The following is a 19,627-nucleotide window of genomic DNA, read 5'->3' on the forward strand; positions in this document are numbered from 1 at the left end:
CTTTACCTAAATTTTCGTATCTACAGTAATACTATATGGAACGGAGGGAGTATTATTATTATTTATTATTATTATTATTATTAAACCATATTTATATATAATCAGCTGTCTGTCTCTATGTAATTTAATGTCAACAAGTTACCACAGCAACACGCAATTTATATTTGTAATTATTATTGTTAAGTCAACTGTTGGCTGTGAAAATTATTTTGGTTTGTTTAAGTTGTCACGCCTAAATTAGAGTTTTGTAAGGGTCTGTTTGTTTAAGGATTTCAACTTGATTTTTTAATAGTAAATTTTTAAATTAAAATAATTATTTTATTTATAAAATTTTGATTTCAGAATTTTAATTTTGAATAGTAAAATTTTGAATTGAAATAGTTGTTTGATGTGATACAAATATATATGGATGTAATTTTAAATATAAAATTTAATTTTAATGAAATATAATAAATAAATAAATAAAGGTATTAGATTTAATATTTTAAAAAAAATTAAATAGTAAAACCGAAAATCAAATCTCACAAATAAACACACCCATTTAATGTAAAGTAAAGGTCAGTTGGATAGTAATTTTTGAAGACTTTTAAAGTTCTAAATTTTGAAGGTACTAAAAACTAGCATTTATGTAATGTTTTATAAAAAAACTATATATAAATTTGATTTAATAATTTTAAAAAAAAATTAATAATACCAAATTTCTAAAATTATTTGATATAATAATTTTTAATAAAAATAAATAATATAGGGTAAATTTCACAATATAATATGTTTATGCAGTAGCCAATCCAACTAGTGAGGCTAAACTAGCCCTCAAATTTTTCTTTTTAGTGTAAAAAATAAATTTTTTTATATAATTATATTAAATTAAAATTTATAATCATATTCTTCTTTTTTTTCTTTCTGTTATTATTTCAAGAAAATTTAAATAGGCAGCATTGGATCAATTATCATTGTGTTAGTATAAAAAATTGTATAGAATAATAGAATTACTCTGATGACGACTAAGTTAGCAGTTAATTGTAAAATATTCCTAAGTCATATGTTTATCATGCAAATTATTCTTTATTGAATAAAAATAAATATTTTGAAATTTTAATATAATCATTCTACTTATTTTTAAGATTTATATATTTTTATTTTTGTTTGTCTAATTACAATACATATATAGTAACTATCAATTACAATATAAATTACAATACCACTATTTTTACATTTATTTACAATCATATCATTAAATATTGTTACTTTTTAAAAATGACATAAATATTTTTACATAACTAAATACTATCAACTATTGCTAAAGATTATATTAACAAAAATAAATAAAATGGATGGTCTGGTGGTGTACGGGTTAGACTCGTGATCGTAATATCATGGGTTCAAAAGGGTTTTTATGTGCAATTTTTTTTTTTTTTTTTATAAAATATAGGGACGGTCCGCAATTAATCTACTATTAATTTTATCATTTTGATAAATCTAAAATTAATAATGTTACAATGCTATTATCTTTCCATTTAAGACAAATATTGATTTATTCATTCACCTAATTATATTATTTGGAAAAAGTTAATTAATCAGCATCTTTTGATCTATTGGATTAATTTTTAATTGAATAGTTGTTATAACAAAAAGTATTTTATTTGTTTTATGATATTTTTTCAATCAATCCTTTCATCATCTCTAATCTGTTTTTCATTTTTATTTATTTATTTTTTTCATTTTTATATAATTTTCTTAATCAAATTTGATTCAATTTAAAAAAATTAATTAACAAATATCAATTTAATCATATTGTTATACTAATTTTATTTATTTTTACATATGAAAACAACACTTAGTATAAACATAATTAACATATCATATGCATAGAATAAATACATTTTATATTCCCCAAACTCAGATAAAATTATTAATATAATATATTTATACATATACATATAAGAACACATCCTTAGTATATATTTAGCAACACCTCTAAATATAAATACCACGCCGTTAATATTCATTCAACCAACGTTATTTTTTAAAATAATTTAAGAAAACGAATTTATAAATACAAACGTCACATAGTTAATATTCGTTTAGCACTATATAATGAAAATACTTTAAAATATATTCATACAATCTTGTATTTATATACAAATAACACATAATTTAAATTCGATTAACAAGACAAATAAATACAAATATCGTATAATTAACATTCATCTAACACTATTACAGATATAACTTATAAATATATTTGAATATAACTTATAAATATATTTGGATAGTCTTATATTTATATATATAAATAGTAAAGAGTTTCTATTTAATTAGTAGGACATACAAATACAAACATAACATAGTTTACGTTTATTTAATACTATTTGGTAGATATAACTTAGAGTATATTTCAATAATTTTATAACTATATACAAACAAAATACTATAATATATGTTAAGATAATCTCAATTCCTCTACATCTAATTTTGGCATAGTGACAAAAACACTTTTTGCCTCTGTGGTCGTTGGCATTCAAAAACAGCAACTCTGGACCTGCTGGTTAAGTCCAATCATGCAGCCCTTGTGTCCCCTCAACGTTGGTGGCTGCTCAAAGACAAATTGGACATTTCGAATTTGTCTTCTTGTGATCAGAACTGATTTGATACAACATCATTCCTTGGTTAGATCAAAGGGAATTTAATGCATGTCATTTCATGGCTGCTGTGGTGGTATGTTTCATAGTATTAGAGTTTTGGGAAGTGGATAGAGTGATCTTAGAGAGATTGGGTAGTAAGATAATTATTGTGCTTATCCTCTCAACAACTTCCCTTCCACCTCCATGCATTAAGTAAGTGATTTTCATTGTATTTCTGTTGGAGAAGCTTGGAGATCAAAGGAAGACTGGAGTTCTGATCAGGGGAGCATTCGAACTCTGTGCAGCCCAGCTATGACGGTTGTTAGTACGCGTTTGTAACAACTGACGCCCTGGAGGGTAATTAATTTGTAGCGTGGGTTGGTGGAGGTTTGAGTGTTTTGTTATTAATCAGCACTGATTAATGAACACCTCCTGGATTGGTATCCCTCGGATGTAGGATGGTTTTTATCCGAACCGGGTAAACAAATAGCATCTCATTTATTGCTTTGAAATACTTTCATTTACTTCATCGACAAGTGGGTGTCATAACTGTGATATAACTACGCTTCGGGAGGTTGGCCCATTTGGATTTGTGTACGAGGATTTATTGGAGTTGCACTCATTTCCATCCCAACATTTGGTATCAGAGCTGTGTTCTCTAAGTTGCTGAGTAGATTCTCTCACAGTTTGCAAAGATGAGTAAAGAAGGTAGATCTACATCGAGACCTCCACTGTTTGATGGAACAAGTTATCGAAGTTGGAAGAACAAAATGGAAGCATTTCTAATGTTACAAGGTGAAGATGTTTCTGAAGCTGTCGAGTCTGCATGGTCTCATCCCATGAAGACCATTCAAAATGAAGATAATACTGTCACTCTTGTGAAGAAACCAAAAAGAGAATGGACTCTCAATGAAAAGGCTGCTGCAATCGCCAACTCGAAAGCCTTATTTTCGATCTTCAATGCTGTTGATGAAACTCAAGCGAAGCTGATATCAAACTGCAAAGTTGCTAAGGAAGCATGGGATATTCTTGAAAATGCATTTGAAGGGTCTGTGCAGGTTCGAGAATCAAAGCTGGATCATGTTGAAACTCTGTTTGAAGCACTAAAGATGAATGAAGATGAAACAATTGCTGTCTATCACAACCGATTCATGGATGTTGTAAATCAAGCTGAAGCTCTTGGTATGCACTTTGAAGAAAAGAGACTGGTGAGAAAAATGCTTAAAAGTCTCACAAAAAATTTTAGGCCAAAGGTGATTATGCTCGATGAACCGCCAAAGCTGAGACACATGACATTGGATGAACTATATGGTACACTGGTAAGCTATGAAATGAACTATCTTGAAGATGAAGCACCCAAAAGTGTGGCTCTGAGTGCTGAAGACTTGGAGATGATTGAGTCTGATGAAGAAATGGCTCTGCTGAGTCGTAAACTTTCTCGAATGATCAGTGAGAAACGAGCTGCCAAGCTAAAGTTTGGGAAGTTTCAAAACAGGAATAGCTATCAGGGAGGAGGTACATCCAGCTCTCAGCGAAAGTATCCTGAGCAGAAACCTACTGCATACAGCAAACCGAAAGATAGATTTGATGGTGGATTTAAGAAGAAGTTTGTAGTGTCTGCAAAACCTGAGACGGTTCAAGAACCTACCTGTTATGGATGTGGTGGTGTTGGACATATTAAATCTGAGTGCCCAACAGTTAAGAAAAGGGAGAAAAGGGCCTATCAAGCTACCTGGAGTGACAATGAAGATGGTGAATCTGCTGGTGGTGATGAACAGACTGAGAATCATGAAGTTGTTGCATTCATGGCAGATGATGATGATTCCAGTGATGAAAAGACAGAATCCAGTTCTAAAACTACTGATGAGTCAAGAGAACTTGATACTGATGAGTTGATTGAGGCTTATGAGGAAATGGTTGCCGAGCAAAAGAAAGCTGTTGTAAAAAATAAAGAACTTCTGGATACCATTTATCGTTTGGAAGCTCAAAAGGAGAAACTTGAAGATGAACTTGAGAAGTTGACAAAGATCATTGAAGATAAATCTACTGAATCAAAGGAATTGCAGTCAGATAATCTGAAGTTGAAGAATGAAAATGATAGACTTCGGAAAGGGAAAGAAAAATTGGATGAAGTCCTCTCAATTGGTAAACCGTTTGGTGATCACAAAGGATTAGGCTTCTGTGAATCCTCTCAAAGTAGACCAACTACATTTGTGCGAGGTGGTCTGCTTACTGATGTCAAACTTCCAGAAAAGAAATCAACTCAAGTCTGGAAACAGAATTCAAGAAAGAAAAGAAGCAGAATCAGAAACAAAAACCACAGAAAAACTCAGAGTGAGATGACAAAGCTGTCACAATCTACTAACTGTAAGTACTGCATGTATCCAGGCCATTCGGCTGTGAAGTGCTTGAAGCTGGCAAAAGATGTTATCAGTGGGAGACGGATTCAATGGCCTACTGAAGAGCTGAAACAGAACATTAAGGTCAAGTTTGTATGGATACCTAAGGAGACTCAGAAACAGCTCGAGTGTAATGTGATCTTGTCAAGTCAAGAGTCTACCAGAGCTGATCGATGGTACTTTGATAGTGGTTGCTCAAGGCACATGACTAATCAAAAGGGAATTCTGAAGAATTTTGTCGAAGACCGAAGTGGAGAAGTCATTTTCGGAGATGGAGCAAAAGGAAAGATCAGTGGCTATGGTATTCTTGAAAGAGAAGGAATTCCAAGGTTATCAAAAGTCTATTTCGTAGAAGGGCTGAGTACGAATCTGATCAGTATAAGTCAACTATGCGATGATGATCTACATGTGAAGTTCACCAAGGATTCATGTGAAGTTTATGACACTGCACAAAAATGTGTGATGACTGGTATTCGTTCGAAGAACAATTGTTACTTACTGGAATATCCTCAAATGGAAGCACTGATATTGAAGGATGATGAATCGATGCTGTGGCACACCAGATTAGGTCATGTGAATCCACAGAATCTGTTGAGGATCAACAAAATTGGAGCTGTCAGAGGACTACCAAAATTTTCAAAAATTCCAAATACTACTTGTGGTGACTGTGCAAGAGGAAAGCAGAAAAGGGCTGTGCATTCCTCGTTGGAACAACAGTTCAGCAGGAACTGTCTGGAGCTGTTACATATGGATCTCATGGGTCCAGTTGATGTTTGCAGTCTTGGAGGAAAGAAGTATATCCTGGTCTGTGTAGATGATTTTTCGAGATATACTTGGGTCGATTTCTTACGTGAGAAAAGTGATGCGTTTGATGTTTTTGAGAAACTGGGTACGAGACTCATGAATGAGAAGAAATCAAAGATTAACAGATTGAGAACAGATCATGGAAAGGAATTTGAAAATCAAAGATTTGCTGGATTTTGCAATGGATTGGGAATCAGGCATGAATTCTCTGCTCCAAAGACTCCACAACAAAACGGAGTAGTGGTAAGGAAGAATCGAACGTTACAAGAGATGGCTAGATCGATTATGCATGCAAAGGGAGTAGCCAAATATCTATGGGCTGAAGCTGTCAACACAGCTTGCTATGTGATTAATCGAGTTTATCTCAGATCTCACACAGAGAAGACAGCCTATGAAATCTAGACAGGGAAGAAACCAAATGTTTCTTACTTTCATACCTTTGGATGTAAGTGCTATATAATGAAGGACAGAGATCAACTTCATAAGTTTGATACTCGATCAGATGAAGGCATATTCTTGGGATACTCACTGAACTCGAGAGCTTACAGAGTATTCAACAACCGTACCAAGAAAGTGATGGAATCCATGAATGTGATATTCGATGATACCATCTCAGAGAAGAAATCTATTCACTCAAATGATGATGATGATGAAACTGTACCAGATGTTAAGGTGACTCAGAATCCTTCAGAGGTTCAAGTCATTCCTCAGTCCCAAGATGTTCTGCCACAGACTGGTGACAACATTCCTGCAGAAAGTTCTGTAAGATTCGATTGGTCAGAACCTGAATGCTCAACGGATGTAACAACAACCAATCAACAACCTGCTGAAACTGAATCAGATGCTGAAGTGAGGAGACATGGTTCAAGAATTTCACATAATCATCCAATTGATGCAGTTATTGGTGATCCAATGGGTGGTCGACTGACTCAAGGGAAACAGATTGATTTCAAGAATTTGTCTGGGATGAACTGTTTTATTTCTACAGTTGAGCCAAAGACAGTAGACGAGGCCCTCAAGGATGAATACTGGATCAATGCAATGCAGGATAAGTTGAATCAGTTCACAAGAAACAGAGTATGGTATCTGGTTGAAAGACCAACTGATGTGAATGTCATTGGAACTAAGTGGATCTTCAAGAACAAATCTGATGAAAAAGGGAATGTTACCAGAAATAAGGCGAGATTAGTTGCACAAGGGTACACTCAAATTGAAGGGGTTGATTACGATGAAACATTTGCTCCTGTTGCCCGCATTGAAGCAGTGAGATTGCTAGTGTCTGTTGCATGTTCCTTGGGTTTTACTCTCTACCAGATGGACGTCAAGACAGCATTTTTGAATGGATGGATTAAAGAAGAGATCTATGTAGAACAACCAAAAGGATTTGTGGATCATTTCCATCCAGACCATGTCTACAGGTTACGAAAAGCCTTGTATGGATTAAAGCAAGCACCTAGAGCATGGTATGAAAGATTGTCAAATTATCTGCTGGAGAAAGAATACGTTCGAGGATCAACTGATAAGACAATGTTTATCAAGTTGAAGGAAAAAGATTTGATGATTGCACAGGTGTATGTTGATGATATTGTGTTTGGGTCGACTGCAGAATCCTTGAAGAATGAATTTGTGAAATTCATGGAAGCCGAATTCGAAATGAGCATGATCGGTCAGCTAAATTACTTTCTCGGATTGCAGGTTAAACAACATGCAGATGGTATCTTTCTGAGTCAAACCAAGTATGCTCAGAACATGGTGGAGAAGTTTGGACTTCGAGATTCAAAAGGAGTCAGAACTCCTTTGGGACAACAAGAAAAGTTGTCAAAAGATGATGGTGGAAAAACAGTTGATCAGAAACTCTATAGAAGCATAATTGGAAGCCTTCTCTACCTGACTGCAAGTCGTCCAGACATCTCCTTCAATGTTGGTGTATGTGCAAGATTTCAATCTGCTCCTAAGGAATCACATCTTAAGGCAGCAAAGAGAATTCTCAGATATGTCAAAGGAACGACAGAACTAGGATTGTGGTACTCCAACAGGTCTGGTCTTGATCTCATCGGATTCACAGATTCAGATTGGGCTGGATGTTGTGATGACAGGAAGAGCACAACTGGTGGATGCTTTTATATTGGAGATAACATTGTTAGCTGGAGTTCGAAGAAGCAAAATTCCATTGCCTTATCGACTGCCGAAGCTGAATATATAGCTGCTGGAAGTTGCTGTGCTCAGTTGTTGTGGATTCGACAAATGCTGCATGATTATGGTATTGCTCAAGACTCATTCACCCTGTTTTGTGACAATACTAGCGCCATCAATATCTCCAAGAATCCCGTTCAACATGGAAGAACAAAGCACATCGACATACGGTACCATTTTATACGAGACTTGGTGGAAAATGGAGTATGTGATTTAAAGCACATTGGAACAAATGATCAAAAAGCTGATATTCTCACAAAGGCTCTAGATGCTGATCGATTCGAAAAGCTACGAAGGGATTTGGGTATGTGCTCAAGTCCTCCTTGATGATGCATGCTTAAATAAATAAATAAACATCTCCATTTTGTTTGGGAGAAAATTGGAGATTAAAAATAGCCTTCTGAAAATATCAAAAAGAAGAAGGATCATTTTGCGAAAAGAGAAAATCTGCATCAAGGACATTATCGGTATTTTGAGAAGGGTTTTAAGTTTAAAACCCAAAAAGAGATGATTTGACGGCTCTGCGTCACTGCTCTGGCTGTCATCACAGCCTTATAGGAAGTAGTGTTTCAGAGGACATTGAATACATAACTCGAACAGGTCACTCGTCTTCCTCATTTCGCGTGGTTTCATATTTCGCTGAGTACAGTGGTGAGGGTTATCCTTACTCTTCTTCCTACAATTTTCTCTTGGAGAGAACAATGGTGCGAACTCGCTTTGGAAAGGAAACAGGGTCAGGAAGTACAGTTGCTCGAGGACGTGGTCGTGGAAGAAACAGAGGTCGTGGGCGCCGTGGTGGACGAATCAGTTCTTCTCCACCTCCCAGCGAACCAGTTAGTGAGATTCCAACTCAACCTGAAGCAAGCGAGGAAGTTCCGGCTGTGGTCACTGACAGTGTGACTCCGCCCTCTTCTAGGGATCACATTGCTGATGCTGAGGAACTTGTGCAGAAAACCCTTGATGAAACTCAAAATGATAGTCCTGAGGATGATATTCCTGGAGATCAAGCGACTGATCATGCTGAAAAAGAGGACGATGGGAAGGACCAAGAGGTTGGTGAAGCTGATCCTAAAAATGTTGAGGAAGACACCATGATACACTCCGAGGGAGCCCCTGAATCTGAACAACAGAGGATCGAAAAGGGTACTTCACCCCTTCATCCTGAGGAACCAGCGGTTACTCATGAAGGTGCAACTGCTGAACTCTCTTTGTCTCTTTCTGATGAAAGTCTCAACACAATCATAGATAGAACTGTTGACAAACTTTTTTCTGAACGAATGGAGCATGAAAATGCTGTGGTGATGCCTGCACCGGTTGAACCAGAAACCAAGTCTGACGACTCGGACAATGCCCCTCTTGCCACTCTGAGAAAACGCCACTCTGGAAAACAAAAGAAGAAAAGGAAGATTTCTGATGACTTCTCTGGTCCTTCAAAGAAAAGAAAGAAGGTAGTGATTGCCAAGATGAAGCTGAAGCAAAAGAAGTCAAAATCTCGAAAAAGGAAAGCTACACTTCCCCCAGTCTCGGCTGAACAAGCAATGGACGTTACACATTTCGACGATGGAGCAGAGTTGTTTGAATACGATATCTTAGCCAATCGGAAATTTGTTCCTGAGGCTCGGTTTACCGATCCCCTACACAAAGATGTTGGCTTCCTCGCTTTCTTGAGGATGAAAGGATTGCGACGTTGGGCAGTTTGTCTCAAATCCTATTGCCCGAAGCTTGTCCGAGAATTCTATGCCAATCTCACACGAGACGTACTGGAAGAGGAAAGTCCTTGGTTCCACAGGGCTTATGTACGGGGAAAGATGATTGAACTCAGTCCTCAAGTGATCAACAAGTTACTACATCTTCCGTCTGATAATCCTGAAGTGTTTCCCTCTACCTTGATCAAAGAATCCCGAAGAGAAGTGGCACTTCGACTATCTGCATGGAAATCAGATGACTTTGGACGAGCTGGCCTGGGTGCAACTGAACTGACTATGAAATATCAGTGTCTGTTTCGATTTTGTGCAATGAATGTTTTTCCCACCAGTAATGGGACTAACATTGGATATGAGATGGGTAAGTTACTTCTCTGCATTGACAAACTTTGTGCTGACATCAATTTCGGCTTTGTTGTCATCTCCAGAATGATGAAGTATGCCCGCGGCAAGTCATTTGACAAAACGAACCTCCCATATCCGGCCCTCATTACACTGTTACTGAAGCAGAATGGGATCCTTCCTGATCCCACTGAAGATTCAATTCAAACAACATTTTTCAAGCCTAGGTCGAACTTGCACAAGCTTTTCAACGACTTTAAGGAACCTCTCCCAGCCGATCCGTCCGGTCAGCTCTTGGAAGCCCGAAGGATACTTCTTGAAGTTTTGCAGGAACAAGCTTCTATTCACTCCACCTTAGCTGAACATAGGAAGAAAATCATTCGTGCTCTGCATCTTCATCCTCGGTTTGCCTCCGGTCCGGATGAGGAGGAGGAAATCCCTGACTTCCTATAAGCATCCCAGCCTTTTTTGGCATCTGTCCACGCACGGGGGAGAGATGCAGGAGAGAGGGGGGATTGCTGCTGCATTACTGGAAGGAATGGGATCATCGGATCATCAAGAAAGGGGGAGCTCTGTTTGAACTGTGTTTGTAGCATCACTGTGTCATGACTTCTTCACTGCCTGTTGCTGTTTTAGACTCTTGTTTGCTGTTCTTGGACTTTAATTTCTGTAAAGGCTGCATGTAGCCTTCTTTGGATTGATGGCATGTAAACCTAACATTAACTTGCTCTTAATTTGGGTTAATCTACATGTGTGGGAGATTATCTCCTGCATTGTGTGTGTGGTCACATATGCCAAAAAGGGGGAGATTGTTAAGATAATCTCAATTCCTCTACATCTAATTTTGGCATAGTGACAAAAACACTTTTTGCCTCTGTGGTCGTTGGCATTCAAAAACAGCAACTCTGGACCTGCTGGTTAAGTCCAATCATGCAGCCCTTGTGTCCCCTCAACGTTGGTGGCTGCTCAAAGACAAATTGGACATTTCGAATTTGTCTTCTTGTGATCAGAACTGATTTGATACAACATCATTCCTTGGTTAGATCAAAGGAAATTTAATGCATGTCATTTCATGGCTGCTGTGGTGGTATGTTTCATAGTATTAGAGTTTTGGGAAGTGGATAGAGTGATCTTAGAGAGATTGGGTAGTAAGATAATTATTGTGCTTATCCTCTCAACAACTTCCCTTCCACCTCCATGCATTAAGTAAGTGATTTTCATTGTATTTCTGTTGGAGAAGCTTGGAGATCAAAGGAAGACTGGAGTTCTGATCAGGGGAGCATTCGAACTCTGTGCAGCCCAGCTATGACGGTTGTTAGTACGCGTTTGTAACAACTGACGCCCTGGAGGGTAATTAATTTGTAGCGTGGGTTGGTGGAGGTTTGAGTGTTTTGTTATTAATCAGCACTGATTAATGAACACCTCCTGGATTGGTATCCCCCGGATGTAGGATGGTTTTTATCCGAACCGGGTAAACAAATAGCATCTCATTTATTGCTTTGAAATACTTTCATTTACTTCATCGACAAGTGGGTGTCATAACTGTGATATAACTACACTTCGGGAGGTTGGCCCATTTGGATTTGTGTACGAGGATTTATTGGAGTTGCACTCATTTCCATCCCAACAATATATATTCAATTAACCTTATACTCCTTTTGTCCCAAAAGTATAATCTTATTGGGTTGGACACGTGATTTAAAAAATATTGATATTATATTAGTAGTTGATAAAAAATAAAAATAAATAACTTTTTTGCCCTTACGAGTATATTAGTATAAAAAGTAGTGACAATTGTGTAATAATAATGAAAAAGTATGGATAGTTTTATGGTGATATGATTATTTATAAAAATAAAACTTTTATTTTAGAATGGACAAAAATATTAAACAAGACTACTGTATTGTATTGAGATTGGAATAATAAAACTCTTTCATTTTCTCACAACTTCCAACATTTCTATTTTTAAAGATAATATTGTATAGAAAATAGCGATAACTTTAAATTTTTTTAAAAAAAATATATATACTATCTTTGTTCCATAAAAATAATATTATTTATCTTTTGTATTATTATATTTAACGTTCAAAATATTTTTATATTTATATAATTTACAGCATAAATATCATTATATTTGTATTATAAGATATTAATAAAAATATGATTATTTTTTTTTTCTTATTTTGTATTATATATTGATATAATAATTAATATTAAAATATTTAGATACAAAAGTTAATATAATAGAAATGAGAGTTAAAATAAAAAATAAAAAAATCCTTGGTGTAAGTTAGGTTATACGAAAAAAGTGACTTGAAAACACAAACAAACAGAGCCAGAGCTTATCCCAAAAAACAATTCAATTGTGGCTTAGCGCGTGATCCGACACTTGTTCCATGATTGGATATTTGGATGTACTCTACTAACTTTAATTTAATTTAATTTAATTTTATTTTATTTTATTTATTTATTATTATTATTATTTTATTTTTTTAAAGCTTTTTTTTAAAAAAAATAAAAATAAAAAATCAATAATGAATAGTATTAGGTGTTTAATGCCTAACCTTTTATTTTATTCCACGAGGCGGCTTTTATCTATAATTAATTTTTGGTCCCTAAGTCGTTGAAAAACATATTGTCACGCTCACACCATATTTATAACAATATAATGCCTTGTTTCCGTATATTTTTTTTAATTTTATTTTGTAGCTAATTTAAAATACGTACAATACATAGTTTTTTTGTTTAAAATATTATATTTAATCTAATTATTTACATTAAACCAAATGTATTAACTTCATTCAATTTTTTTACCTTTTTCAAAATAATTTTAAAAAATTCAGTTATAATGTCATATCTCTCGATTAGGGCATGACACGTGTCATATATAATTTAAAATTATGTTTACTTTTTCCATTATTTTGTATTTCAATTTTTTGTATAAAATTTATGTGTTATAAAAAATTATGTTAGTAATATAAAAATAATATTTTGCATAATTTTTTTTTGAGTGAATAAAATATATTGTATGAGTGTGTATATATTTTATTTATTTAATATTAATAAAAAAACCATGTTAAAAATTATATTAGGTTACACTTGTGTTTTGTTTATATTACATTCAATTTAGAAAAAATAAAATAAATAAATTCATTTGTTTCAAACTATACAAAATGTACACCAAATTTTGCGTTTTCTTGAAAAAATATTATGAAATTATTTTTAAAATGTTGAATAATATCCTAAACATTTTAATACACAAATGAATTCAGTATACATAATAATTAGTATTGTATACGTCACTACAAAAAAATAGTTTATTCGTAATGAAATTCCGTTACTAAAGTTCACGTAGCTAACGTAATTCCATCTCAAATTTCGTCTCTAATATCATTAGTAACAGAAAAAGTGGATTTAACAACGAAAAAATCTGGTTACAAAATTGATATTTTTTTGTAGTGCGTGTCTTTTTATTAATTATATTTTGAAATAAAAAAGTTTTTTTTAAAAAACTATGAATAGATGAAAATAGTTGTTCAAAAAATTGTAATTTTTTTTTTGAAAAATAGATAAAAATACGGCATTGTCTATAAAAATAAGAATCTTTCATGTCACATTCAATCCAACAAACCGTATTTTTATTCAACACGGCTGTGTAATAATACGTTCGTCTATTATCCATATTCATTAAACACGACCATGTCTTGTTATGTACACGATTATATAGAAATATACAGCTACGTGTTATTTTAAAAATGATTGTGTTACATACATATCGTATTATGCCAATTGTGTAAATACGGCTGTGTTGATTCCATGTGATCACTTGTCAGCTCAAATTTCATTACATCCCGTCAGTGATTACCGTCGAGTATTTAATCAAATGGTCAGTATTAATTGAGAATATTATAAATGGGACTACATTTTATGAATATTTCATACTCACACCTTTCGTATGTGTGCAATAATTAAGATAAAAAATAAATTTTAAAAATATTTGAACTACAAAAATTTATTAAAAAAAAAAACAATTTCATGAAAAGGTGGGAGTAGGGACATTGGAATTATTTACGAGTTTATAACCACCTCACCAGCAAGTTGTCTCAAGTAAATATTGTATTGTTTTTGAATTTTTTTTTTTTTAAATGGACATTTTACAAAAATAAATAAATAAATAAATTATTATTATAATAATGTTAAAAAAAAAAGGAATTAAAAATGATATCCTGGGCAGAAAAGATGTGAAGCGAAATTAAATAAATCGATGAAATAAAGCATTGTTTTGTCTCATGTAAACCATGCTTGGCTTATCAATTCTCCCCTTTTTAGGCATTTGTCATTTACCCTTTTTTGTCATATTATTTTATATGTTTTCTTTTGAAATATATATATATATATATATCACGATTGCATGCCAAGAAAAATAAAGTAATAAAAGGGTGGCTTATTTTTACTATGATATAATTTTTATTTTTACTTTTTTGTCAAAGATTATATATAAAATTTACTGTTATTTCATTTATAATTCTATACATAACATTAATGACTATTACTTTACATTTTTTAATGTATGGGTTTTTTATGGAAACTTTTTGATATTTTTTATATTGAAAAAATATAAATAATGGTATAAGTTTTTATTAAAAAAATAAGAATATTTTTATAAGACAAACAAAATATATATATATATATATACACACACAATTTTAGAAGACGGAAGGAATATAGCATATAAAATATTTATTTACTATTTTTAAATTGACAAAAAAATTAAAAAGCTCTATTTTATTTACATACATCGAAAAACCATTTTTGCTATATCTATATATGCACTATTATTTTTAATATCAAATTAAATATTTTTTGAAAAAAAAAATATTACGTTAGATACAATTTTACTAATTTTTTTTAAAATTCTATATTTGAACGGAACCTAAACACCCCGGAACATATCTAAACACAGCTTTGTTTATTTTAATATATGTTTATAATTATATTTGGTTTCACTTTTAATTAGGTGTTGAAAAATTGGGTAAATTTATTCAGTTTTTGTTGGACTTAGAGTAAAATGATTAAAATAAACTAATTGGTGGTTGGTTTATTTTATTTTATTTTTTACTTTCGATTTTAAAATTTTACTTATATAATATGTATGATATTATTTTGAAAAAAATAATTAATAATAAATAAATTAAAAACGATTATCAAGTAAACAAAAAAAAGAACAATATTTGTTTAAATTCAATAAAAAAAATTTAGTCATTGTGTATCAATAGTTGGCAATACGGTTAAAAGATTATATACCATATAATATTAAATAATTTATTTTGGTATGTATTAGGAAGATACTTGTAACATTTTAAATGGACCATAATATGTTGGGCCATAATATGTGTGTGTGAATCTTATAACTCTAAAATACATAATAACTTATTTATATGTCTTTTCGTTTATTAAAAAAATAAATAAATATCCATGATTACGAATATGAAATATATATATATATATTTATATTTAAGGTTTTGTAAAAATAAAATGACCATAATTAAGAAATTAGTATTGAAAAACATTACATTCAAACTTAAATACGTACATTTTAGTCTTAAATATATATTTTTAATATAATGTAAACATTTTAAGATGCTTAATTTTAAAATTTATGAGAGTATTGTCATTGAATAGGTAAAATAATAAACCACATGAACCCTAACAAAAGTCAGCCGCAAAAACCAAAATGGAACATATATCGAAAGAAAGAAAAGAACAATAAAAATGATGATTTTAATCCTTGATTAATAAATCAAATCGGACCAAAAATAAAATCTGAAATTGATTTTAAACCATAAAAAAATGTTTTGAACTGTCATGACAAGTGACATTATTTATACACCATATAATTGTTATTTACAATTTTAAGATTTGATATGTATAATATACATGCAAAAGGTTGTGGAGACTTTATTTATTTATGATTTTTTTAAAAAAAGAATACACTTATTTCATAAAATAAGTATTTTTCTTACAAAATATATTTTAATTAAACCAAAAACTCAATACACAAAATACAAACACAATTAATAAAAAAACTAAATTTAAAGTTTGAAAAAAAAAATGCACAGTAAATGTGTGGATTTACATTGTATATATATAGTTTTCAATAAACATTTAATATCTTTTATACAAAATATTGATTTTAATTTGAAATCACGACTAAAGACCTGTACTTTCTTATATCTAATTTTTAATTGTTAAAAAAAAAAACTTATATAAACATATACATTATATTCTATATTTAATAACATATTACACTAATATACTTCATAATGTATAGGATAATTTTAAATTGTTAAAAAATTACTATATAAATATATACATTATATTCTATACTTAATAACATGTTACACAAATATACTCCATAATGTATAGAATAATTTATAATGGTTAAAAGAACAACTTATATAAATATATACATTATATTCTATACTTAATAACAAATTACATAAATTTACTCTATAATGAAATATTAATTTGAATTTGAATTTGTATTTAAATAGTATTTTGATAAGATATTTTGCCAAAAAAAAAAATATATATTTTGTTTAAATAATGTTGATTTTGTTTTAAAATATTAAAAGAATACATCTTTTACCTTCAAAAAAAAATTACAATAATCACTCAATTTTGTACATATCAAACAAATCAGCTAAAGCTAATATAACACCAATACAAAGATAATATAACAAGCACTATAAAAATTGTTGGAACCGAAAATAAATTTATATAAGACTTCAAACTTATCCATTGATGAGCTCCAAAGTTAAATGACGCGAATCTGTCAATCGTCGGATTGTTGGACAACTCAGCTTCCAAGGAATTATAACATTAAATGATTGTATGGATGGAAATGCAAATTAAATTTGCTAGAATTGATATAAATACTGCGGATAAATTGATATTAAAAAGATGTCATAATAAACAAACTGAAACTAGTATTAACGGATAAATATTATCATTCCTATAGATAAACGATGGATAAAAGTATAGAAATAGTAATTTTGGTCTCATTATTCATATATTGTAATTGCAACCTATCACTTAGATTTTAGAGAATAAAACAAGAGTCGATATTGCAACCGCCTCTTGAATTTTAAGTTCAGAACCTGCGAGCGTGACAATCCATGGCGTCGTCTTCATTTAAACCCATTATATGTTGAATTTTAATTGAATTAATCTGATTTAAAACAAATCATAAACGAGAAACATATATTTATTAGTTATTTATACAAATAATTTGTATCTATTTATTTTTAAAAATATCTATATATATATATATAAAAGATCACATTTATCTATCATATACAACAAATAAATTATTTTATCTTTCAACATAATAATTATAAATCTAAAATCCTCGAACAACTATGGGTGTGATTGTTTTATGAGATAATTTAATGAGAAATTTTTGTATGTGAGATATGAAAAATTGTATAGAGAATCATATTATATATATATTTGACAAGACACTTTATACTCTCATAATTTTGGAAGTTTTTTTTAAAAATTTCTATATTGTTTTGTTTGGATAATTTATAAAATTGTTATATTTTTAAAAATTATTTTGGATAAAATTATAATTTGTTGGAATAACAAATATATATATATATATAAATTAGGGTTTGATGATATGTCATATGTTGCCTATTTGGACTAGGTTTTAATTTTATATATATTTACCTGAGCAACCATGAAATGTGATAAAAAAGATGCAGAACAAGAATCACACACCGGGCCTCCAGATGTCTCACGCAAATTGGTTGATGCTTTCATTTTGGTTGTTGTTTTGAGTTATTTAATTTGGGTTTTTTTTGTTATACTTTGTATTTGGATTTTCATTTTTTTAAAAAATTTGATTCTTGCCGACTTTTTCAATGGATATAAGAATGTATCTTGAACTACGTAATATCGAGTTTATATTAAATTTGAATTCAAGAATTTCATATTTTACCTATAAAATTAACAATAAGTTTGTTTGCATTATGAGATTAGATTTAAAATTTCAACTATATATATTTTATTTTTTAATATTTTTGGTGTAAGTTTTTTTTTTTTTTTTTTTTGTTATGGCGATAGTGTTAATGTTACCAAAGAACTACCATAAGGAAGATGCATGTTGCATCATATTGTTCTTCAAGTCAGCCTCCGATTTATCCAAATTACATGTACAAGAAGATATATATATATTTGAAAAAATATTCTAATGTCAAATTCATTACCTTGAGTTGAACCAGGTAGGTAATAATTTTATTTTTTTAATGTTGAATTTAGATCATTTGTAAAATTATTTTTTTTTACAGAAAAAAAAATATTTTGAATAGAATTATGATTTGTTGCTATGATATATATATATATATATCTATAGGCTTAGGGTTTGTTGTATTAGATTAAATTTTAATTATATATATAATTCACATGATACAAAAATATACAATTGCAAATCAGTCTATTGCCGAAGATTGTCCATACTGAATCCAACCTTCAATTTTTCTTTCTCTTTCTTTCCTTCGTCTCTTTTTGTGTTCTTTTTCGATTTGTTTTAATTTTTTTTATTCTTACTTCTTCTTTAAATTTGGTAAAGTCTTGAAGATAAAGAAAAAAAATTAAAGAAGAAAAGAAAAAATGAGAGGGAAGAAGAAAGAAAGATGTGTATGACGGCTGCAATTGGAACATAAGAGTGGGTTTAGAGATAATGATCGGGTTGGGTCCAGTGTGTGGTAGGCACGCCAATTTTTATTTTAGATTTTTAATTTTTTATTGAATAAATTGATATTCATATATATATATATATTTATTTCAAATCATTTGAATATTTTTTGCATCATCTTTTCTTGTAATATTATTTTATTGGTTATTATTAATATTTTTTATTATATTTATTGTAGTTAACACTTTTTTTCCTAATATTGCAAATAGGAAGGTGTGTAAAAGTAGAAGCCACAATAACTGTGCATAGAGGCTTCAAAAGGTTAATGGTGTTTTTTTTTTTTTTTTTTTTTTTTTTTTTTTTCATGTATTTGAATATTTTATTATATATTTATCACATATTTTATAATAATAATAATATTTGACATATTTTGTTTAATTTTATAAATTTATTTTTTATTGTATAGAATATATTTTACTTATTATTGATGTTTTATATAGATATATATGTATATATATTATATCATGTCTTATTATTATACTTCATATTTGACCAATATTTTGTTGAATGTATATATTGCTTTTTCTTTTTTCTTTTTTTCTTTCTATTCAATTATTTTATCTTCAAAATTTGTTTTTGAAAAAAAATCAATTTTAGAAATCATCACTAATGTAATTTTTATGTTATGATCATAGTAACAATAATTAAACATTAAGGTCTCTATAGTTACATGCATTACATATAACTTATGCAGTGAAGCAGCTAAAAAAATAATAATGTACATTATGTTTGAGTTTTATTCTTGAGATTTGTTTGTTTATTGTTTTTATTTGAATTTTTATTTTTATTTTTATTTTTTAT

General features: G+C 30.5%; 1 protein-coding gene across 1 annotated transcript; it reads left to right on the forward strand.

Moving 5' to 3' along the window:
• The first annotated feature begins 3,319 nt into the window (after nucleotides 1-3,319).
• On the forward strand, nucleotides 3,320-6,229 carry LOC127254406 (uncharacterized). The gene has a single exon (XM_051279498.1). The coding sequence runs from the start codon at nucleotides 3,320-3,322 to the stop codon at nucleotides 6,227-6,229; it is 2,910 nt and encodes a 969-aa protein (XP_051135455.1).
• The last annotated feature ends 13,398 nt before the right edge of the window (nucleotides 6,230-19,627 follow it).

Source organism: Andrographis paniculata, unplaced genomic scaffold (assembly GCF_009805555.1).
Source record: "Andrographis paniculata isolate CXL003 unplaced genomic scaffold, ASM980555v1 Contig52END, whole genome shotgun sequence".
NCBI lineage: Eukaryota > Viridiplantae > Streptophyta > Magnoliopsida > Lamiales > Acanthaceae > Andrographis > Andrographis paniculata.

Bases quoted from the DNA above. Each gene is read 5' to 3' on its own strand.
- LOC127254406 (XM_051279498.1), top strand. From the start codon at position 3,320: ATGAGTAAAGAAGGTAGATCTACATCGAGACCTCCACTGTTTGATGGA.